Raw genomic sequence first — 17,303 nt, forward strand, 5'->3', positions numbered from 1 at the left:
TCTGGCCAACCCTCCCACCCTATTACTTTAGTTTGTTGATCCTGTGCTAGAAGTAGTCATTGTCAGTAAGCTCTTACTCTTATTAAACGTGAGTAGGAGAGGGAAAATATGCTGCATATAACCATCACATGCATGTAACCATCCAAATGTATGTGAATAAGATTAATCAACAGCACATAACACAAGTAGGTCAATAATGGTTTGTAAAGTGTCAGCATTGTAAGCTTAGTTGGGAGTGTAAGTAAATTTATAATTCCACCTACAAGAGTTTCAGAATTGCAAGTATCTGCACATTAGACATGAAACTCAAGTGAGGTTCCTAGATAAAAAACTGCAAAGCTGTGACATTTACTCCTCCCTGATAAATCATTCCTCTCAAGAAGTAAAGCAAAACCCAAACCATACCCCAGTTTTTGTTACCATTCTGTCACATCTCCAGTTAAATATATTGGAATCAATCAGGTGTTACAGGATTGCAAAACAGTAATAATGTATTGTACCTTATGTAACCACACTCTTCACTGAATTATGTGAGCTCTGTGCACAATAATCACACTGTTCAACTGAAAAATACAATAAGAATTTGTGGACGAATGATTCTTGCATTTGAATATTTTACTAGGCCGTCACTTTATGCAGAAAATGATGTGTATTGCAATCATTCTTTAAACTTGCTCAGGTACCATAAATTGAGTCCTGGAAATTTCTGTGTGAAATGTTTTGGTGTGTTATGTCAAAGCAATGAAAATGTGAATCTGTGAATCCCTAAAGAATGGGAATTTAGTGTCAGGCAATACAAACTCACACTGAACAAAAAGTGCACTGACATCCCTCACTTTCACTCCCTTGATCTGAAACTGATCACCGTAGCTAGTTAATAAGACACATATTTAATTTAAATGGGTTTAGGTCTAGAAATTAAACACAAAATTATGTTGTGTTATGGGAGACTGATGTAGCTGCATGTGAGAAAGGAGCATTCAAATGGAAAAGGAACAAAAATAGTGGCTTCTTTTAGCTTCTTAATGCTTGAGGTGACATCTGCTATAGTAAGTAATATGGTTTATTTACCTCTGTTCTTGACAGGTATGGTTTCGTGGTGGGGCATATTGTTATCCCACGGATCAATCCCTATCATCTTTGTGCAGCAAATAACACTGGCATTTACAAACTTTCAGCAAATACAACTGCTCGGTATGATGCATACTGCTACAATGCAACAGGTAAGGAGATGATTTTACGATGCACTTTAGGAACAGATTAACTAAAAATAACATATGTAATCTCCTATTTAAGGTACTGGAATGAGGGCTTATATAATAAACATAGCCTGGTTTTTAGCTAGAAGAAATACATTTTGTCAACCTGTAGAAGTGTATCTGTCATGTCAGCAATGACCATTTTGTTATCAGTGTGTTTTGAGCTAAATCACTTTTCTGGCCTTGGGACAAATTTTGCAGCTCCAGAGAAGTTCATGATAATTAGGCTTAGTGAAGTGAAGCACTGCAGCAGTGATTCTGAAAGACATAACTGTTGTCAGCCGTTGCACTCAGCTCTTCTGTTCATGCAGAGAGGAGCTTTACAGCCAAGAGCAGTTTTTTGTGTTTTGGGAGTGGCTGCCACCTGCAGCAGCTCCAAGGCTTCCGATGTCAGTCCCAGGCCCATGGACTCAGCTGCTGCTCTGCTGTTTGCAGATTCATTCAGTATTTGCTCAGCCAAATCTCCATTTAGACATGAGGCAGCTGGACAGCAACAACTATCAGCAGCAGACCACTTTTATCTAAAGTTTTGTACTTTCTAATATTTGGAGATATTATAGTAAATTATTAGGGAAGTGTATATAGTCTGTGACAGATGCTGAACACACTACTTGAAAATAAAATCTTAACTAACTTCAAGGAACTTGAATTTCAGTAGACTGTGACATTCCTAGCGGGAAAAGAGAGTTCTTACAGAAAGTTGTAGGAAAAGTTCATTGATGATTTGAATGCAGTGATATTTTTTTATTTTGTATTTGGTAGTGATATAATGAAAAATCTCTGCATTGGTGTAGTATCATGTGAGTTGCCATTGTCTGTCACTCACAGATGAGTGTTCACAGATGACTACAGTGGTGATGTCCATCGCCTCCAGATCTTTATAACTCCTCCCAAGTATTGTTCCCTACCAGCAGCATGAGCAGGTAGTTCTCACACCAGCCCCAAGTGGGGCACTGCAGCACACAGGAACCAGCAGCACTCACCAAAACAGGGCACACGCTGCCTCTGCCGAGCCCTCCGTGGAGGGGACAGAGTCTTGCCAACTAAAAAAGATTAGAGTTCCCATTGCCACAATGACAGTGGGTCTGACTGCATTGAAATTGTGTCATAAGGCTGTTTTAACTGGCATTGATTGCAGACATTTTCTGGAATGGTTATGGAAATGGAAAATCTCGTTGTTAGCTGATGGAACAATCTCAAAGTGCCTGGGAAGGCACTTCCACATGGGAAGGTGGTACATCAGTGAATAACATTTGTTTGGAAATTTGCTTTCAGTCCTCCTCATCTGAAGCTGATGTTTTGTCATTATGTACAATTGATATAGGTATACATGTGATTTTTTTAATCAATTTTTTCAAATTAATGTTTTCTATTTTCCTTTATTCACAGAAACAGAGGAAAAAACATGTGAGCCAGTTGTAAAAATAGATACTTCCTTACTCAGTAATCAGGATGAAACAGGTACTGTACTGATTAGAAAGACATGCACTTGCTCATTTTTTAGTAACTGGCTATCTTATTTTATATAAACAATCAATAATATTAAAAAAATCCAAGCCAAACATAAGAAGAAGTTAAGAGATGTTCAATAGAAATGAAAGTGACTAGTCACTTGTCTTCCTCTAAAGCCTATGGAATTTGGTTTATCTCAGGGTACCAAACGTTTTTTATATAGGTGTTTGACATTTTTGGTGCCTCAGAGCTGCTAACATCCCTTTGATGTAAAGGAATTTGCTTAAGACTGCAACCTTCATACATCTGATTTGAGTTAGATTTGTTAGATTTGTTAGAAAAGTGGCTGGAAGCTGAAAAAAGGCTGATAATAAATTATTTCTTCCAACTCTGAATTCTGATTGACTTTACAAATGCCAATACATTATGTTAAAATCAATCAGTTTGATAAAAGTAAGTGATTTGAGTCAGGCCCCACAAAAGTGAAAAATATACAAATTAGCATATATGCATTAGACATATTTTAGTGATGTATTATCTACATTAGATAGGAGGGCAAAAATGGGCAAACTGGTGTTAATCCACAGGCATTACTCTTTATTATAGCATTGAAGCTCCTTGACATGAATTCCGTTTAATTCCGTTTCCACAGTCATTGACAACGCAGATGGCTCCCGCTACAACGCGGATGGCACACGTCACACCGGTGGAGAGTCCTCCACCTCAGGGGTGGATGATGAAAATGCAGGTAGTGGATCAACTCATGAGACAACTCCCATGGATGCCTCCATCAGCAGGTCCAGCCCCTCATATTATGGAAGTCCTACTCCAGTCTCACAGCTGCCAGATCATTCTTCTGGAGGAGATGGAATTCCTGGAAAAGACTATGGTAAGGACAGTAGACTGACACTAATTTCATGGGGCTCTGCCAAATACAAATGCCATGTTCTTTTCTACTTATTTAATCTTTTATGCTGCTTGTGTGACTGAAATTATCAGAGGTCTGAAAGACTTGCTCCCATTTAACATTAGGGTTATAAGTCATCCTCTAAGTACAGTAAAGCTTACTGTGTGACTACAGGCTTTTTATCAAATCACCAATAAATTACCAGTGAAGGATACCAGTATTTTGCATCACTCTCCTCAATACATACTGAGATTAATAAAAATAAAAAGCAAGAGCATTAGGATTATAACATTTTCACTGGTGGTGTACTCATAGCATATTATGCTTGTTTTGACATGTAGCTAGCACCATGAACGGTAAATCCTAAGACTGTCTTGCTAAGGATCTAGGATCAGAAACATTCCCCACATTCCCCAGGGTGTGTGCTGTGTATTTCTGTTGATTGCTGTTCCAACTGTTACCATCTCTGCTTGCATGCATAGTCTAGATTTTTGGACTAAACCTCAGAATATATCTCAGCAGAGGAGAATATGAATAACTTTGCTCACTGCTCTAGAATCCGTGTCCTCATGTCATACAGATACAGTGAGATCTTGTATCACACAAACAGATCATTGCCAGAATGTTCATTATCACTGTAATACATTCTCCTCTTCAAACGATCGGTTTGGATGATATCCTTACTGTGTGAGTGAGATAAGCTTATGTGGGGCCTCAATCTTTCTTCTCTCTTGGACCAATAAATGAAGCTTGCAGGGTAGAATAGCTGAAGTACTTGTAGTACTGTATTGAAACTGAGCTTATGAAACAGTAATGATTTATCTATCACCATACAGATGATGAATTTACATCTGTATCACCTGACATCTCTCTGAGGACGGTGGCTGGTGATTTCCATGAAGGAGATGATGGAGAGTATCCTGCAAGTACTAGTAAGATTTATGTTTCATAATAACTACATTACACATAGATCACATTAAAACTGCTTTCTTCTTCCAGAAGGGCATTCTGGTAAGTGGTGAAGCATACAACATCTCAAAAATTGGAAAGACATTGAAATAGACAACTTTCTAGACTGCTTAAGTGGGAAATGAACTTCAGTCTCTGAGACAAGGAAAGCAAAATCATTTACAGTATGTTTGCTTCAATGCTTGTACCTGAGCTCAGAAAGATTGCTGTTTTGGGTTTCCCACAGTTGGTTTATCGCTTCATGAGGAATCACAAATCAGTACAACCTATTATCACTTGAAGTAAATTTATTTCTGAGGTAGAAAAGGATATTTTTGTAGATTTGTGATGTTATTCTAATATGTTTGTGGTTGTGAATGATCTACTGTGTCAAAACCATGACCTTTGCTAACCAAGGCAGTGCTTTATATGATAGTTTCAGCTACCAAACCATTTGTGCACTGCAAAAACTAATTTCAGCCTTGCTGTTGGCAATATGTCTAAGTAAAAACTGGGGACTGTGCTGGCTCCACAGTCTTTGAGGACCCAAAGGAACAGTAGCCATTTTCTTTTCTTTGTCCTTAAATAGCTTTACTGAGTTGGAAAAACTGCTTGTGAGGTTTTTATCAAATATGTAGTGCACAGCAGCTACAATAAATAAAAAGCTTTTGAAGTCCTCTTCCACATTTTAAAGTGGTAATAGCGTACATATGTTCACACTAGTTCTTATGGTTAGAGTGATAAAGATCTTTGCCTAAGAAAATAAAATGAACCTAAAGGAGAACATTTTAATTATACAGAGGAAATCTACAGAAGCGTGTTGTAGTAAAGATCAAACTGATAGAAAATAAAGTTCCTTCCCACTGGCTCTTTTCTTTTTTTCCCCCATCAGGGGAATTCATATTGCTTGATTGTCTCTTGGTTGCTGATAGTTGGTCAAATGGTCTGAGTGACTTGGAGAAATTATGCCCTCATCACTGTATTTAGAGGAAGAATGTTCGTATGCATTACAGTTAGCAAAAGCTTTGCTAAAAGACGTAAATTATTAAACCCAAGCATCTTTTCTCAAAAAAGGATTAGTAATGCCTTATAAGTATGTAGATAGAAAAAGAAATATTAGGTTGATTTTACCCCAAACCTTGAAAAAAAGTAGAGAATTTTCTGGTGCTTGTTTCCAGTGAAAGCTTTTGTTACAAAATGTTGCCTGTAAGAGGTGGAGGGTTCAGAAAATCCCACATGGTAATAGTGGGGAGTTTGGTTGACTCTGGTGGTGATTTTGCCTTTCTATATGTTTGCTTTTGTGTGCACATGTGACTTAATGTTTCCTTGTGCTGCTGTTTCTGTACCCACTGCAAAAATCTGTGTATTGTTTCTGTACAGGAAAGCTTTCTGTTTTCATTTTAATACTTGATTATCAAATGTATTGGTCCTTAATATGTATGTCCCTTCCTCTTGCTAGCAGCTCTCTCTCATGGGCAAGACTGTTCTACAGAGGAAAAACTGGAGATATTTAAGATCTGAAAAGATCAAAGAAACTATACAGCAATGTGAAAAAATGTGTCAATACTGATAAATGTGTATCACAGAAGAGATAGCATTGGCATGTTTGTTTACAGGGTTAGGATTGATAAACTGGTTCTCTGGAGGAAAAAAAAAAAATATTATGAAAGCAGTGCTCCTGGGCTTTTCTGATAGCTTTGGTTGTTACCCAGCAACATCACTTTAACACAGAAGTGTGTAACTCTGTGTTTGATTTAGTTTAATTTTACTGCATTATAAATGAATTAGTAACCTAGCACTCCTTTTAGAAAGATGGAAAGTGTAAGCTGGGCATCTCTCTGAGAAGTCATCAAATATTCAGAAGCACAGGAAAAAGTGACACGGAGAACAGTCCAAAAAAGAAGGAATAAAGCTATGTCACAATATCTGTTACTTAGTTTGTGTAGCAGTGCAGGCTCAGTGGTATATCCTGGCCACAATTTAATTTTCCAGGGAAAAATCCCACAGACAAGGAAGTAGAAAATTAAGAAATAAGTAAAGAAAAGTATTTGTCATATGTCTTCAGATAGATGGCTGAAAATCTATCTATCTATCTATCTAATTCTGTACTATGTTAAAGTGAGAAACAAAATTGGTGGCTCTTCACTCTACTACAATTCATTTGTACAGTTAAAGTTTTTTTTAAAGATACCTAGCTTAATATAAAGAATTCTGTGCTATGGTTTGAAATTAGCAATTTGCACAGCTCCTTCAGATGATATACATTCATTCTTTCTCTGAATTTGGGCATCACTGGTGGTGTGCTCCACCAAGTGAATGGGCCAGATCATCAATAACAACACCAACGCTTTACCACTGACTTTTTCTCCTTGTCCAAACAGGTTTTACTCTTTATTATTAGCAAATTTTGATTCACATCTAAGTGTGCTATGAATCAGATGTAGAACTCTTACTGATTAATGAGCTACATACATGAAGAGTATGTAGCTCATTAATCAGTAAGAGTTCTACATCAACCTGAAGAGTAACTCTGATTTTTTTCATCCATATGTGATAGACACATTTATATCTGTTTGCATACCATTACCAATTTGGATGCAGAGTGGAAGAAAAACCTGTAGATGTGTGTAATTTTTCAAAGCAGAAACATTTTTCCATTCAGAAATATCTATAACAAACCTGTAGAACTTAATATTTGATATGCTGTGTTCTGAGGAAATGTGGTAGATTGGTAATGTGATAGGAGTAAAGCTACGCCTCTCTCCCTGTGATATACTAATACCTACCTGGAAAGTGGTTCTGGTGTAAACCTAGCTGCCAGCATGAGGACAAGGGGAGTGCATGTACCCTTTGAATGGAAAGGCCTCAGTTCTGAGCTCAGGTTCTTGGTGTTGTGGATGCTTCTTTCATCTTTTTAATTATCATTGTCTTGGTGGTTGTTCCCCATTCCGGGCTTTATTTCAAGGACTATCTACTCTCTCCTGCTGTCAGAGCCTGTGAGGAACTCATTAACCTCATGGAATGCCGAGGGGTGAAAATACCCACGGGGCTTTTTGGTGGCTGCTCTCAAGGGAGCCTGTTCTTCCCTGGGACTGCCAAAAGTGCTTGCATCTGGCTAGGCATTGGAGGAATGTAATGACACCATGGGTCCATACATTCGCCCTGCTCTCACATCCATCTCTGGGCATGAGCATGCTCAAGATGCTGGTGCTGGTGGACTTGACTTTGCTGGAGGAAAAGTTGCTTCTCAAGAAATAACCACAAGATCTTGGTTAAATGAGCCATGTCCTAACAGCTCCAAGGCCTCATCATGACAACCTGGAGAAAACCACCTCCCAAGCTTGGTGGAATCCGTTCCCAGACAACTGGTGGTGGTCGAATCCTGGAGAGAAGACACAAGAACCCACGCCAGCAACAAGGGGTAAAGAATGCCATGCTGAGGTGCTGCTTTGATTAAGGGCTGAATGAGCAGAGAGCAGGGCAGCAAGGTGCACAAACGCTGAGTGGAACGGGGGATGAATGTGTGGCATTTCTCACTGCTGTTCGTTGCACCGTGCATGAAGTAGGAGAAACAAAGTCCTGGGTTCTCTGTCACGGAATGTACATGTGGTAGAAGTAGAGCAGTTGTCCACACTGCCCATGTGCCATGGAGGCATTCTGCCTGTCTGAAAGGGATGAGAATGGGACTCATTATGTAAAGCCTGTTCCTGGGTCATTCCTTCTTCCTGTTTGGTAGCAGTTTAGGAGCAGAGTGTTCCAATGAGAAGGACTTGTAAGGGAGAGGAAGGAATGGTTTTCAAGCCAGCGTGCTCTGCTCTACTTGCTAGAAGTGTATGGGGCATGGTCAGTGCTGTGAGCATGCAGAGGGACCTAAAATATATCTAGGAGTTCTAGAGGGGCAGCTTCAGCAGGGCCCGTGAGTGAAAAGGCCAGGAGCAGCCGCAGCCCTTGGGAAGCACAGGGCTGCAAATTCTCCTGTGTGATTGTAAGGCTGTGGGTAGGGGAGGCAGGAAAGCTGAACTGCCACCAGCAGAAGGCCTTGTGGGTTAGGGCTTCATGGCAGATTTAACATCATCACAGCAGATGTGACCTCCAGTGGCAGTGATTCAGATGATGAAGACTCTTCTGAGGAGACGATGTACCCCACAGTGTTTCCAGGCTGGGGCAGGAGTGTGGCCAAGGACGAGACTGCTCCGAGTACGAGTAAGGAACTTCTGCTGTCTTTGGTTGCTTTGTTCTTTTTTCTCTTCTACCTGATACTTCTCGTCCTTAGATGCACATATATTGTTTGAAAATTGGATGCTCTCATCAGGTCTTTTTCAAACACATCTCCCATGTCACAAAAAAAGCCCAATTTAGAAAGTTTGGGCTCCACATAGCTAGAAGAGCCACCTTCTATTGATTCTTGAATTGTTGTCTCAATTCTCATTTGACTTGTGGATTTTCCTTGTGACTTCTTGGGAGCCAAGGACTGATTTCACTTTGGAGGGAATTTCCAACCCCCTACAAGTGGCACAATTATTTCTCTTTGCCTGCCAACAAGTAGTTGGCTTGCCTAGTGTGGTGGATGAAAAGGCTGTAGATTCCTGTAATTTTTTTAAGCAGAATTCTTTTTCCATCTTTAAATGCTTAGACTTTGTACCCTGCTATTTGATGAGCCATGTTCAGAGAATAGGCTGTGCATTGGTAATGGGATACAAGTAAAGGTGCTCCTATCTCTCCATGCTGTACTGATGCCTACTCTGAAAGGTGTTTCTGGTGTGCATTTAGCAGCTAGCATTAGGTCAAGGGGAGTGCATGTGTCTTTTGAGAGGAATGGCCTCAGTTCTGAGCTCAGGTGCTTGGCAGCGTTGGCTACAGGGGCTTGTCAGGAGACCAGTTTGCTTGTCTGGGTGTGCTTATCTCTGGGTATCCTTTTTGTCTAGCATGGATACTTACATGTTTTGTATTTGATTTTATGTCATCTTGGTGGATGTTCCCCATTCTGGGCTTTATTTCAAGGACTGTCTACTCTCTCCTGCTGTCAGAGCCTGTGAGGAACTCATTAACCTCATGGAATGCGGAGGGGCGAAAATCCTAACAGGGCTTTTTGGTGGCTGCTCTCAAGGGAACCTGTTCTTCCCTGGGACTGCCAAAAGTGCTTTAATCTGGCTAGGCATTGGAGGAATGTAATGACACCATGGGTTCATACATTCGCCCTGCTCTCACATCCATCTCTGGGCATGAGCATGCTCAAGGTGCTGGTGCTGGTGGACTTGACTTTGCTGGAGGAAAAGTTGCTTCTCAAGAAATAACCACAAGATCTTGGTTAAATGAGCCATGTCCTAACAGCTCCAAGGCCTCATCACGACAACCTGGAGAAAACCACCTCCCAAGCTTGGTGGAATCCGTTCCCAGACAACTGGTGGTGGTCGAATCCTGGAGAGAAGACGCAAGAACCCACGCCAGCAACCAGGGGTAAAGAATGCCATGCTGAGGTGCTGCTTTGATTAGGGGCTGAATGAGCAGAGAGCAGGGCAGCAAGGTGCACAAACACTGAGTGGAACGGGGGATGAATGTGTGGCATTTCTCACTGCTGTTCGTTGCACCGTGCATGAAGTAGGAGAAACAAAGTCCTGGGTTCTCTGTCACGGAATGTACATGTGGTAGAAGTAGAGCAGTTGTCCACACTGCCCATGTGCCATGGAGGCATTCTGCCTGTCTGAAAGGGATGAGAATGGGACTCATTATGTAAAGCCTGTTCCTGGGTCATTCCTTCTTCCTGTTTGGTAGCAGTTTAGGAGCAGAGTGTTCCAATGAGAAGGACTTGTAGGGGAGAGGAAGGAATGGTTTTCAAGCCAGCGTGCTCTGCTCTACTTGCTAGAAGTGTATGGGGCATGGTCAGTGCTGTGAGCATGCAGAGGGACCCAAAATATATCTAGGAGTTCTAGAGGGGCAACTTCAGCAGGGCCAGTGAGTGAAAAGGCCAGGTGCAGCTGCAGCCATTGGGAAGCACAGGGCTGCAAATTCTTCTGTGTGTTTATAAGGCTGTGGGTAGAGGAGGCAGGAAAACTGAACTGCCACCAGCAGAAGGACTTGTGGATTAGGGCTTCATGGCAGATTTAACATCATCACAGCAGATGTGACCTCCAGTGGCATTGATTCAGATGATGAAGACTCTTCTGAGGAGACGATGTACCCCACAGTGTTTCCAGGCTGGGGCAGGAGTGTGGCCAAGGACGAGACTGCTCCGAGTACGAGTAAGGAACTTCTACTGTCTTTGGTTGATTTGTTCTTTTTTCTGTCCTACCTGATACGTCTCGTCCTTAGATGCACATATATTGTTTGAAAATTGGATGCTCTCATCAGGTCTTTTTCAAACACATCTCCCATGTTACAAAAAAAGCCCAATTTAGGAAGTTTGGGCTCCATATAGCTAGAAGAGCCACCTTCTATTGATTCTTGAATTGTTGTCTCAATTCTCATTTGACTTGTGGATTTTCCTTGTGACTTCTCGGGAGCCAAGGACTGATTTCACTTTGGAGGGAATTTCCAACCCCCTACAAGTGGCACAATTATTTCTCTTTGCCTGCCAACAAGTAGTTGGCTTGCCTAGTGTGGTGGATGAAAAGGCTGTAGATTCCTGTAATCTTTTTAAGCAGAATTCTTTTTCCATCTTTAAATGCTGAGACTTTGTACCCTGCTATTTGATGTGCCATGTTCAGAGAATAGGCTGTGCATTGGTAATGGGATACAAGTAAAGGTGCTCCTATCTCTCCATGCTGTACTGATGCCTACTCTGAAAGGTGTTTCTGGTGTGCATTTAACAGCTAGCATTAGGTCAAGGGGAGTGCATGTGTCTTTTGAGAGGAATGGCCTCAGTTCTGAGCTCAGGTGCTTGGCAGCATTGGCTACAGGGGCTTGTCAGGAGACCAGTTTGCTTGTCTGGGTGTGCTTATCTCTGGGTATCCTTTTTGTCTAGCATGGATAGTTCTTAGATGTTTTGTATGCGATTTTATGAAATCTCGGTGGATGTTCCTCATTCTGGGCTTTATTTCAAGGACTGTCTACTCTCTCCTGCTGTCAGAGCCTGTGAGGAACTCATTAACCTCATGGAATGCGGAGGGGTGAAAATACCCACGGGGCTTTTTGGTGGCTGCTCTCAAGGGAGCCTCTTCTTCCCTGGGACTGCCAAAAGTACTTGCATCTGGCTAGGCATTGGAGGAATGTAATGACACCATGGGTTCATACATTCGCCCTGCTCTCACATCCATCTCTGGGCATGAGCATGCTCAAGGTGCTGGTGCTGGTGGACTTGACTTTGCTGGAGGAAAAGTTGCTTCTCAAGAAATAACCACAAGATCTTGGTTAAATGAGCCATGTCCTAACAGCTCCAAGGCCTCATGATGACAATCTGGAGAAAACCACCTCCCAAGCTTGGTGGAATCCGTTCCCAGACAACTGGTGGTGGTCGAATCCTGGAGAGAAGACGCAAGAACCCACGCCAGCAACAAGGGGTAAAGAATGCCATGCTGAGGTGCTGCTTTGATTAAGGGCTGAATGAGCAGAGAGCAGGGCAGCAAGGTGCACAAACACTGAGTGGAACGGGGGATGAATGTGTGGCATTTCTCACTGCTGTTCATTGCACTGTGCATGAAGTAGGAGAAACAAAGTCCTGGGTTCTCTGTCACGGAATGTACATGTGGTAGAAATAGAGCAGTTGTCCACACTGCCCATGTGCCATGGAGGCATTCTGCCTGTCTGAAAGGGATGAGAATGGGACTCATTATGTAAAGCCTGTTCCCGGGTCATTCCTTCTTCCTGTTTGGTAGCAGTTTAGGAGCAGAGTGTTCCAATGAGAAGGACTTGTAGGGGAGAGGAAGGAATGGTTTTCAAGCCAGCATGCTCTGCTCTACTTGCTAGAAGTGTATGGGGCATGGTCAGTGCTGTGAGCATGCAGAGGGGCCCAAAATATATCTAGGAGCTCTAGAGGGGCAGCTTCAGCAGGGCCGTGAGTGAAAAGGCCAGGTGCAGCCGCAGCCCTTGGGAAGCACAGGGCTGCAAATTCTCCTGTGTGATTGTAAGGCTGTGGGTAGGGGAGGCAGGAAAGCTGAACTGCCACCAGCAGAAGGCCTTGTGGGTTAGGGCTTCATGGCAGATTTAACATCATCACAGCAGATGTGACCTCCAGTGGCATTGATTCAGATGATGAAGACTCTTCTGAGGAGACGATGTACCCCACAGTGTTTCCAGGCTGGGGCAGGAGTGTGGCCAAGGACGAGACTGCTCCGAGTACGAGTAAGGAACTTCTGCTGTCTTCAGATTTTTTCTTTCTTGATTTTCCTACCTGGTGTTCCTCCTCCTTTGTCGCACATATATTTGGTGAATATTGGATGGTCTTCTCATCAGCTTTTCTTTTCAGAAATATCTTTTTTGTGACTGGAAAATTATCTCAGGTCCCTAGGATTAAAATAATGTCTGTTCTTTCACTGCTTAAAATTAGTATCTCAGATTCATGTGTATTCAAATGTTTATATTAACTCATGATTTTCCAAGACAAAAAAGTTTATCTTTCATTCTATTAATTTTTTTTAAATATTGAAAAAATTCTAGTTCATCTTATATATAACCTACATCTATTCAATAGCAGACTTCCTTTCTGTGGAAGACGCTCAGGCACAATTTCAAAAGGCCAAACTCCAAGTCCAGTCCCTTTTCCTTTGGGAACTGTCAACAAAACAGTCTCATGTTTTCTACCTTCTGCACACTTCCCATTCAGTCTTCTAACATCATCTTATTTGTTTTGTGACCTCAGATGTCTCAGCACCATCCAGTATTATAACTAAGATGCTTTAATACATAGCCTTATTTTCTCACATGAATAGTCCCACAGTGATCATCCGAGAACTCTTTTTTAAATTCAAAAGCCATCCATAGATGAAATAACTTTGTCTGAAAACCAGAAATACACCACATATGGAGGTCAAATGTAAATGCCATGTATCAGTGAAGTAGCCAAAATGCTACTTGGCCTTATGACCAGGGAATGGCCCCAGCCCTGGGGATTTTTTAGCATAGATGTTGCTGTTAATGACTACACTCTAATGCTCTTACTTATACAAAGATAATCTGTTCTATTTCTGTAATTTTATTTAATTTAAGAACATCTTAATGTGTCTGTTGTCTGTGCTCTTAATTTATCAGCGGCCGCTGTTCATATAAGCCTTTTATATTTTTGAAGATAGTGCAGTATTTGCGTTTTTTTCCGGCAGTGGTTTCCATTTTTTGTAGAAAATGCAAAATCAGGAATTCATCTTGCTTTGGGACTTCTTATATTTCTTCCTATGCTTTGGATAGTTTTGGTGTTTATTTGTCTTTGAGACTCTGCATTGGTAACTCATCCCACAGCTGTTCTGCATTCCATACCTTTGACAGCTTAGTGGTCTCTGCATGATCCATGGGTGAAAGTGTATTCAGTCTCTGGTCACAGACTCTTGTAGAAGTTCTGTTTTATCTTTTTAATAATATTATAACTTTCTTGACTAATACTGGCTTCCTGGCTTGTCAAGGTGCTCTCATTTTTTTGCTGACCATAGCTTTTTTGCCCATTTGTGGACAGTCTAACATGGTACTTCTTGAGTACTTCTTGAGTACTTAGCAAGCATGTTTTACATGTATTGAGATATCTGCCATATTCATTAGGTCCAGCATTACTGTTAAAACATTAGTTTAAATTTATACAACTGCTCTAATGGTTTTGCATTGTTTCCACTGTACATTATTCTTCTGCTGCCTTTTTTTTCCCATTTTTCTTGGGAAACTTTGCATCTGTCAAATGCAAAGTAAAGAGCAACTGGTGTCATGTGAAGGGATTTGATAAGAAGAGTAAAGAGACTACAGCTAGGCTATGCAAGAAGTTCTGTTTTCCATCACCTTTATGGCACACACAGAGGGTAGATTTAGAGCATAGTCAGCATTGAATCCTCCATTGTCCCAACAGCTGTGGCCTCACAACATGAAACACTCCTGGAAATCACCACTCAAGACCATTGGAACCCCACCTTTACAGATGAAGAGGAGCAGTATCCTAGCTCTGCTAGCAGGGGTAAAGCAATCAAGCATTTCAGATAATGCTCAGATTTCTAATATAATTTAGGGAAGTATGACACTCGGGGTGCAGCTCTTTGAAATTCCCATACCATTAGCCTCAGTTTGTCAGTTCAGTGTAAATCCTTTACACTGTTTGTACTAGAGCCCTCAAAGGTGGCATCTGTAACATTCATCTGTCATTTAAAGTCTGTCTTATAGATCTAATTTCTTGCCACTTTTCCTCACATCTCTGGTATTTTAAAATTGGCACTGCCAGTAGTGTGCAATAAAACTGAGCAGACTGTAACTTTTGGTGAGAAAAAAAATCCCCTTTTCCACTTCAAAAATTCTATTGTAAAATCTGAAGACAAAAGAAAAAAAAAGGAAGCTAGTGTTTTCAAGACATAAATTGTCCTACGAAGGATAATATATTATCTCCAGATGAACGTGAACATTTTGCTACCTGTGCTAGTGCCAGTAGCCAACTGAGATACCAAAATATTCAATTCTAAAACCTTCTGTAGTCAAAAGTTTACAGAGTGCATTGTCAAGCTGTTTTTTCTGTATCTTTCTAGTTCTGAGATTGTTTTGAACAGCAATTTATACAACTTGCATTAGAACAGGTTTTGTAATCACACAGAAATTGTTTTTGTGATAACTTTCTTTTAGTGGTGAAATACTGTTAGATCAGTTGTATTCATGCATTGATTAATATTGCCTCTTTTTTTGTAAGACAATATATATGTATTAGGTTTAATTTAAAAATAATGAACTACATTTACATGAGTGCTGTCTTTACAAATATTTCATTGCCTGAATGTGAAGATGAATATTCCTCCAGTTTTTCTCCTCTTGGGAAATAGCATAGTTTCTCTCTCTGGTAACTTATGACATATGTAACACATCCAGCTCATTCTTTGCATGCTCTGATTGAGGACCTTAGCTTTACTTTTATATACCACTCATGGAATTGTTTGATATTCAAGGCAAATATATTTCCAGCTGAGTTCTTACGCTCATCTTAGATGTATATTTTCTTGATGTATTTTTTCCAAACCTTCGTTAGAGCATCTCTTATGGTGGTGGTACTTCAGCTGATTTCTGACTGCATCTTCTGCTGTGTAAACAACAGCAAGTTAAAGAGCAAGCAATGAATTAATTTTATTGGTAAAAACTTTAATTATTATTGAGTTCAAAATAAGTATGCTTATCTACTTATAGGAACCTATTTATTTAATTCATCTAATCTCATCCAAATCCAAGAAAAAAATTACAATTTCCTTAGGGCCAGCTTTGTAATTGTGCTATTGAGATAACTCAAAAGAGAAGGTTCATCAGTGTTTTACTTTAAAAACCCAGAATACACAAACTCAGCAGTTAAGTTTGTATTAATAAATATGAAGTAGAGATGCTAGCTGTTGTTTCAATTGAGCTCTTCTGGTTCTTGGGTATCTTTTATCTTCCACTGGTCATTGGGATCCTTTCTAGTGTACGTAAATCTTCTGCTGCTCCTGGTGATACTTTTGTGTGATAGGGTTTCCAAAGGACTTCTGTTTTCTTTCATCTTTCATTTCACATGAAATCCAACAACAAGAAAAAGCCAAAACACAATAGCCAAACATGGTTGTTATGTAGACCATGATGATAATGAAAATATGATGATGTGTATTTTGACTGTTATTGATTCAATCACAATCTTACCAGCACTAGTTACAAGTGAAAATGAAAAACATCAAGGACCAACCCAACATCCACTATTACACAGTGCTCATTCTGGAGAGATCAGTCAAGAACAAACTCCTGCAAATACCACTGGCCATACTGAACAACATACTACTGCAGGTGAAAATTATTTTGGAAAGGAAACTTCTACAGGTAATATTGTAGGTCACATTTTAGTAAATTTTCAGGGTTCTCTAAAGATTTAGTTTTACTAACATTTTTGCATTTTGAAGTAGTAACACAGGTTCTATGAACAAACCTTAGCAATTTTGATGTTATATTATTATTTTTTTAATTACTCTACGCTTCAGACTTTTTCCAGATGTTTCTCTTCTATTTTTCTTGCATGTCAAGACATGTTAATTCTGTAACTGTCTCCTATGTTTTGTGTTGTGTGTCATGCAGTCACAAGCTATCTATCAGGGTTTTGTCTGCAGGAAACAGAGGAGGTTTAAATGGAAAAAAAATAAGGTGCTGCATTTTTCTCTCCTTTGGGAACTGTGTTCACTTCCCTGTTGCAAGCTATAATTTGACCTGGGATTTTTTTTTTCCCAGTTTTTGTTAATCACAGTTATCATGAAAAAAATTATCTAGCGTGTCTACTCATTCCACTTTTGAACTATGGCAAGATGATACTGGTGATGAAGGGAAGAAAACAAAGCATGATATAGAATAAGAGAGTTCTCATTTTCATTGGTTGAATAAATTGAAACATGAAAGATCAAATTATACTGTGAAGGTGGTAACTGAAAATTGATGTATTTTAATTTTTGTTCCTGTGAGCATACCAAACTTATGAGTTAATGACAGATGTGCTGTACTAAGCACTGCCAACAGTGAATGCACCACAGTTATCATCTGCTCTTGTGGATTATCAAATACAGGTCTCTAATATTCTGTTATACTCCACTACTGCAGCAATACATGTTGGCCTAATTGCAATTAGA

General features: G+C 40.2%; 1 protein-coding gene across 20 annotated transcripts in view; it reads left to right on the plus strand.

Moving 5' to 3' along the window:
* CD44 (CD44 molecule (IN blood group)) overlaps window positions 1-17,303 on the plus strand; it is a 52,779-nt gene that overhangs the window by 20,911 nt on the left and 14,565 nt on the right. For 7 of the 20 annotated variants that reach the window (XM_072929845.1, XM_072929853.1, XM_072929849.1 and 4 more), the window contains exons 3-14: window positions 1,087-1,223; window positions 2,649-2,720; window positions 3,364-3,600; window positions 4,455-4,550; window positions 7,862-7,987; window positions 8,647-8,769; window positions 9,898-10,023; window positions 10,683-10,805; window positions 11,937-12,062; window positions 12,721-12,843; window positions 14,546-14,650; window positions 16,339-16,509. In XM_072929845.1, the coding sequence (XP_072785946.1) occupies window positions 1,087-1,223; window positions 2,649-2,720; window positions 3,364-3,600; window positions 4,455-4,550; window positions 7,862-7,987; window positions 8,647-8,769; window positions 9,898-10,023; window positions 10,683-10,805; window positions 11,937-12,062; window positions 12,721-12,843; window positions 14,546-14,650; window positions 16,339-16,509 (1,565 nt within the window). The remainder of the gene's footprint in view (window positions 1-1,086; window positions 1,224-2,648; window positions 2,721-3,363; window positions 3,601-4,454; window positions 4,551-7,861; window positions 7,988-8,646; window positions 8,770-9,897; window positions 10,024-10,682; window positions 10,806-11,936; window positions 12,063-12,720; window positions 12,844-14,545; window positions 14,651-16,338; window positions 16,510-17,303) is intronic. The other 13 variants (XM_072929859.1, XM_072929860.1, XM_030274094.4 and 10 more) reach the window with 7 other exon arrangements.

Source organism: Taeniopygia guttata, chromosome 5 (assembly GCF_048771995.1).
Source record: "Taeniopygia guttata chromosome 5, bTaeGut7.mat, whole genome shotgun sequence".
NCBI lineage: Eukaryota > Metazoa > Chordata > Aves > Passeriformes > Estrildidae > Taeniopygia > Taeniopygia guttata.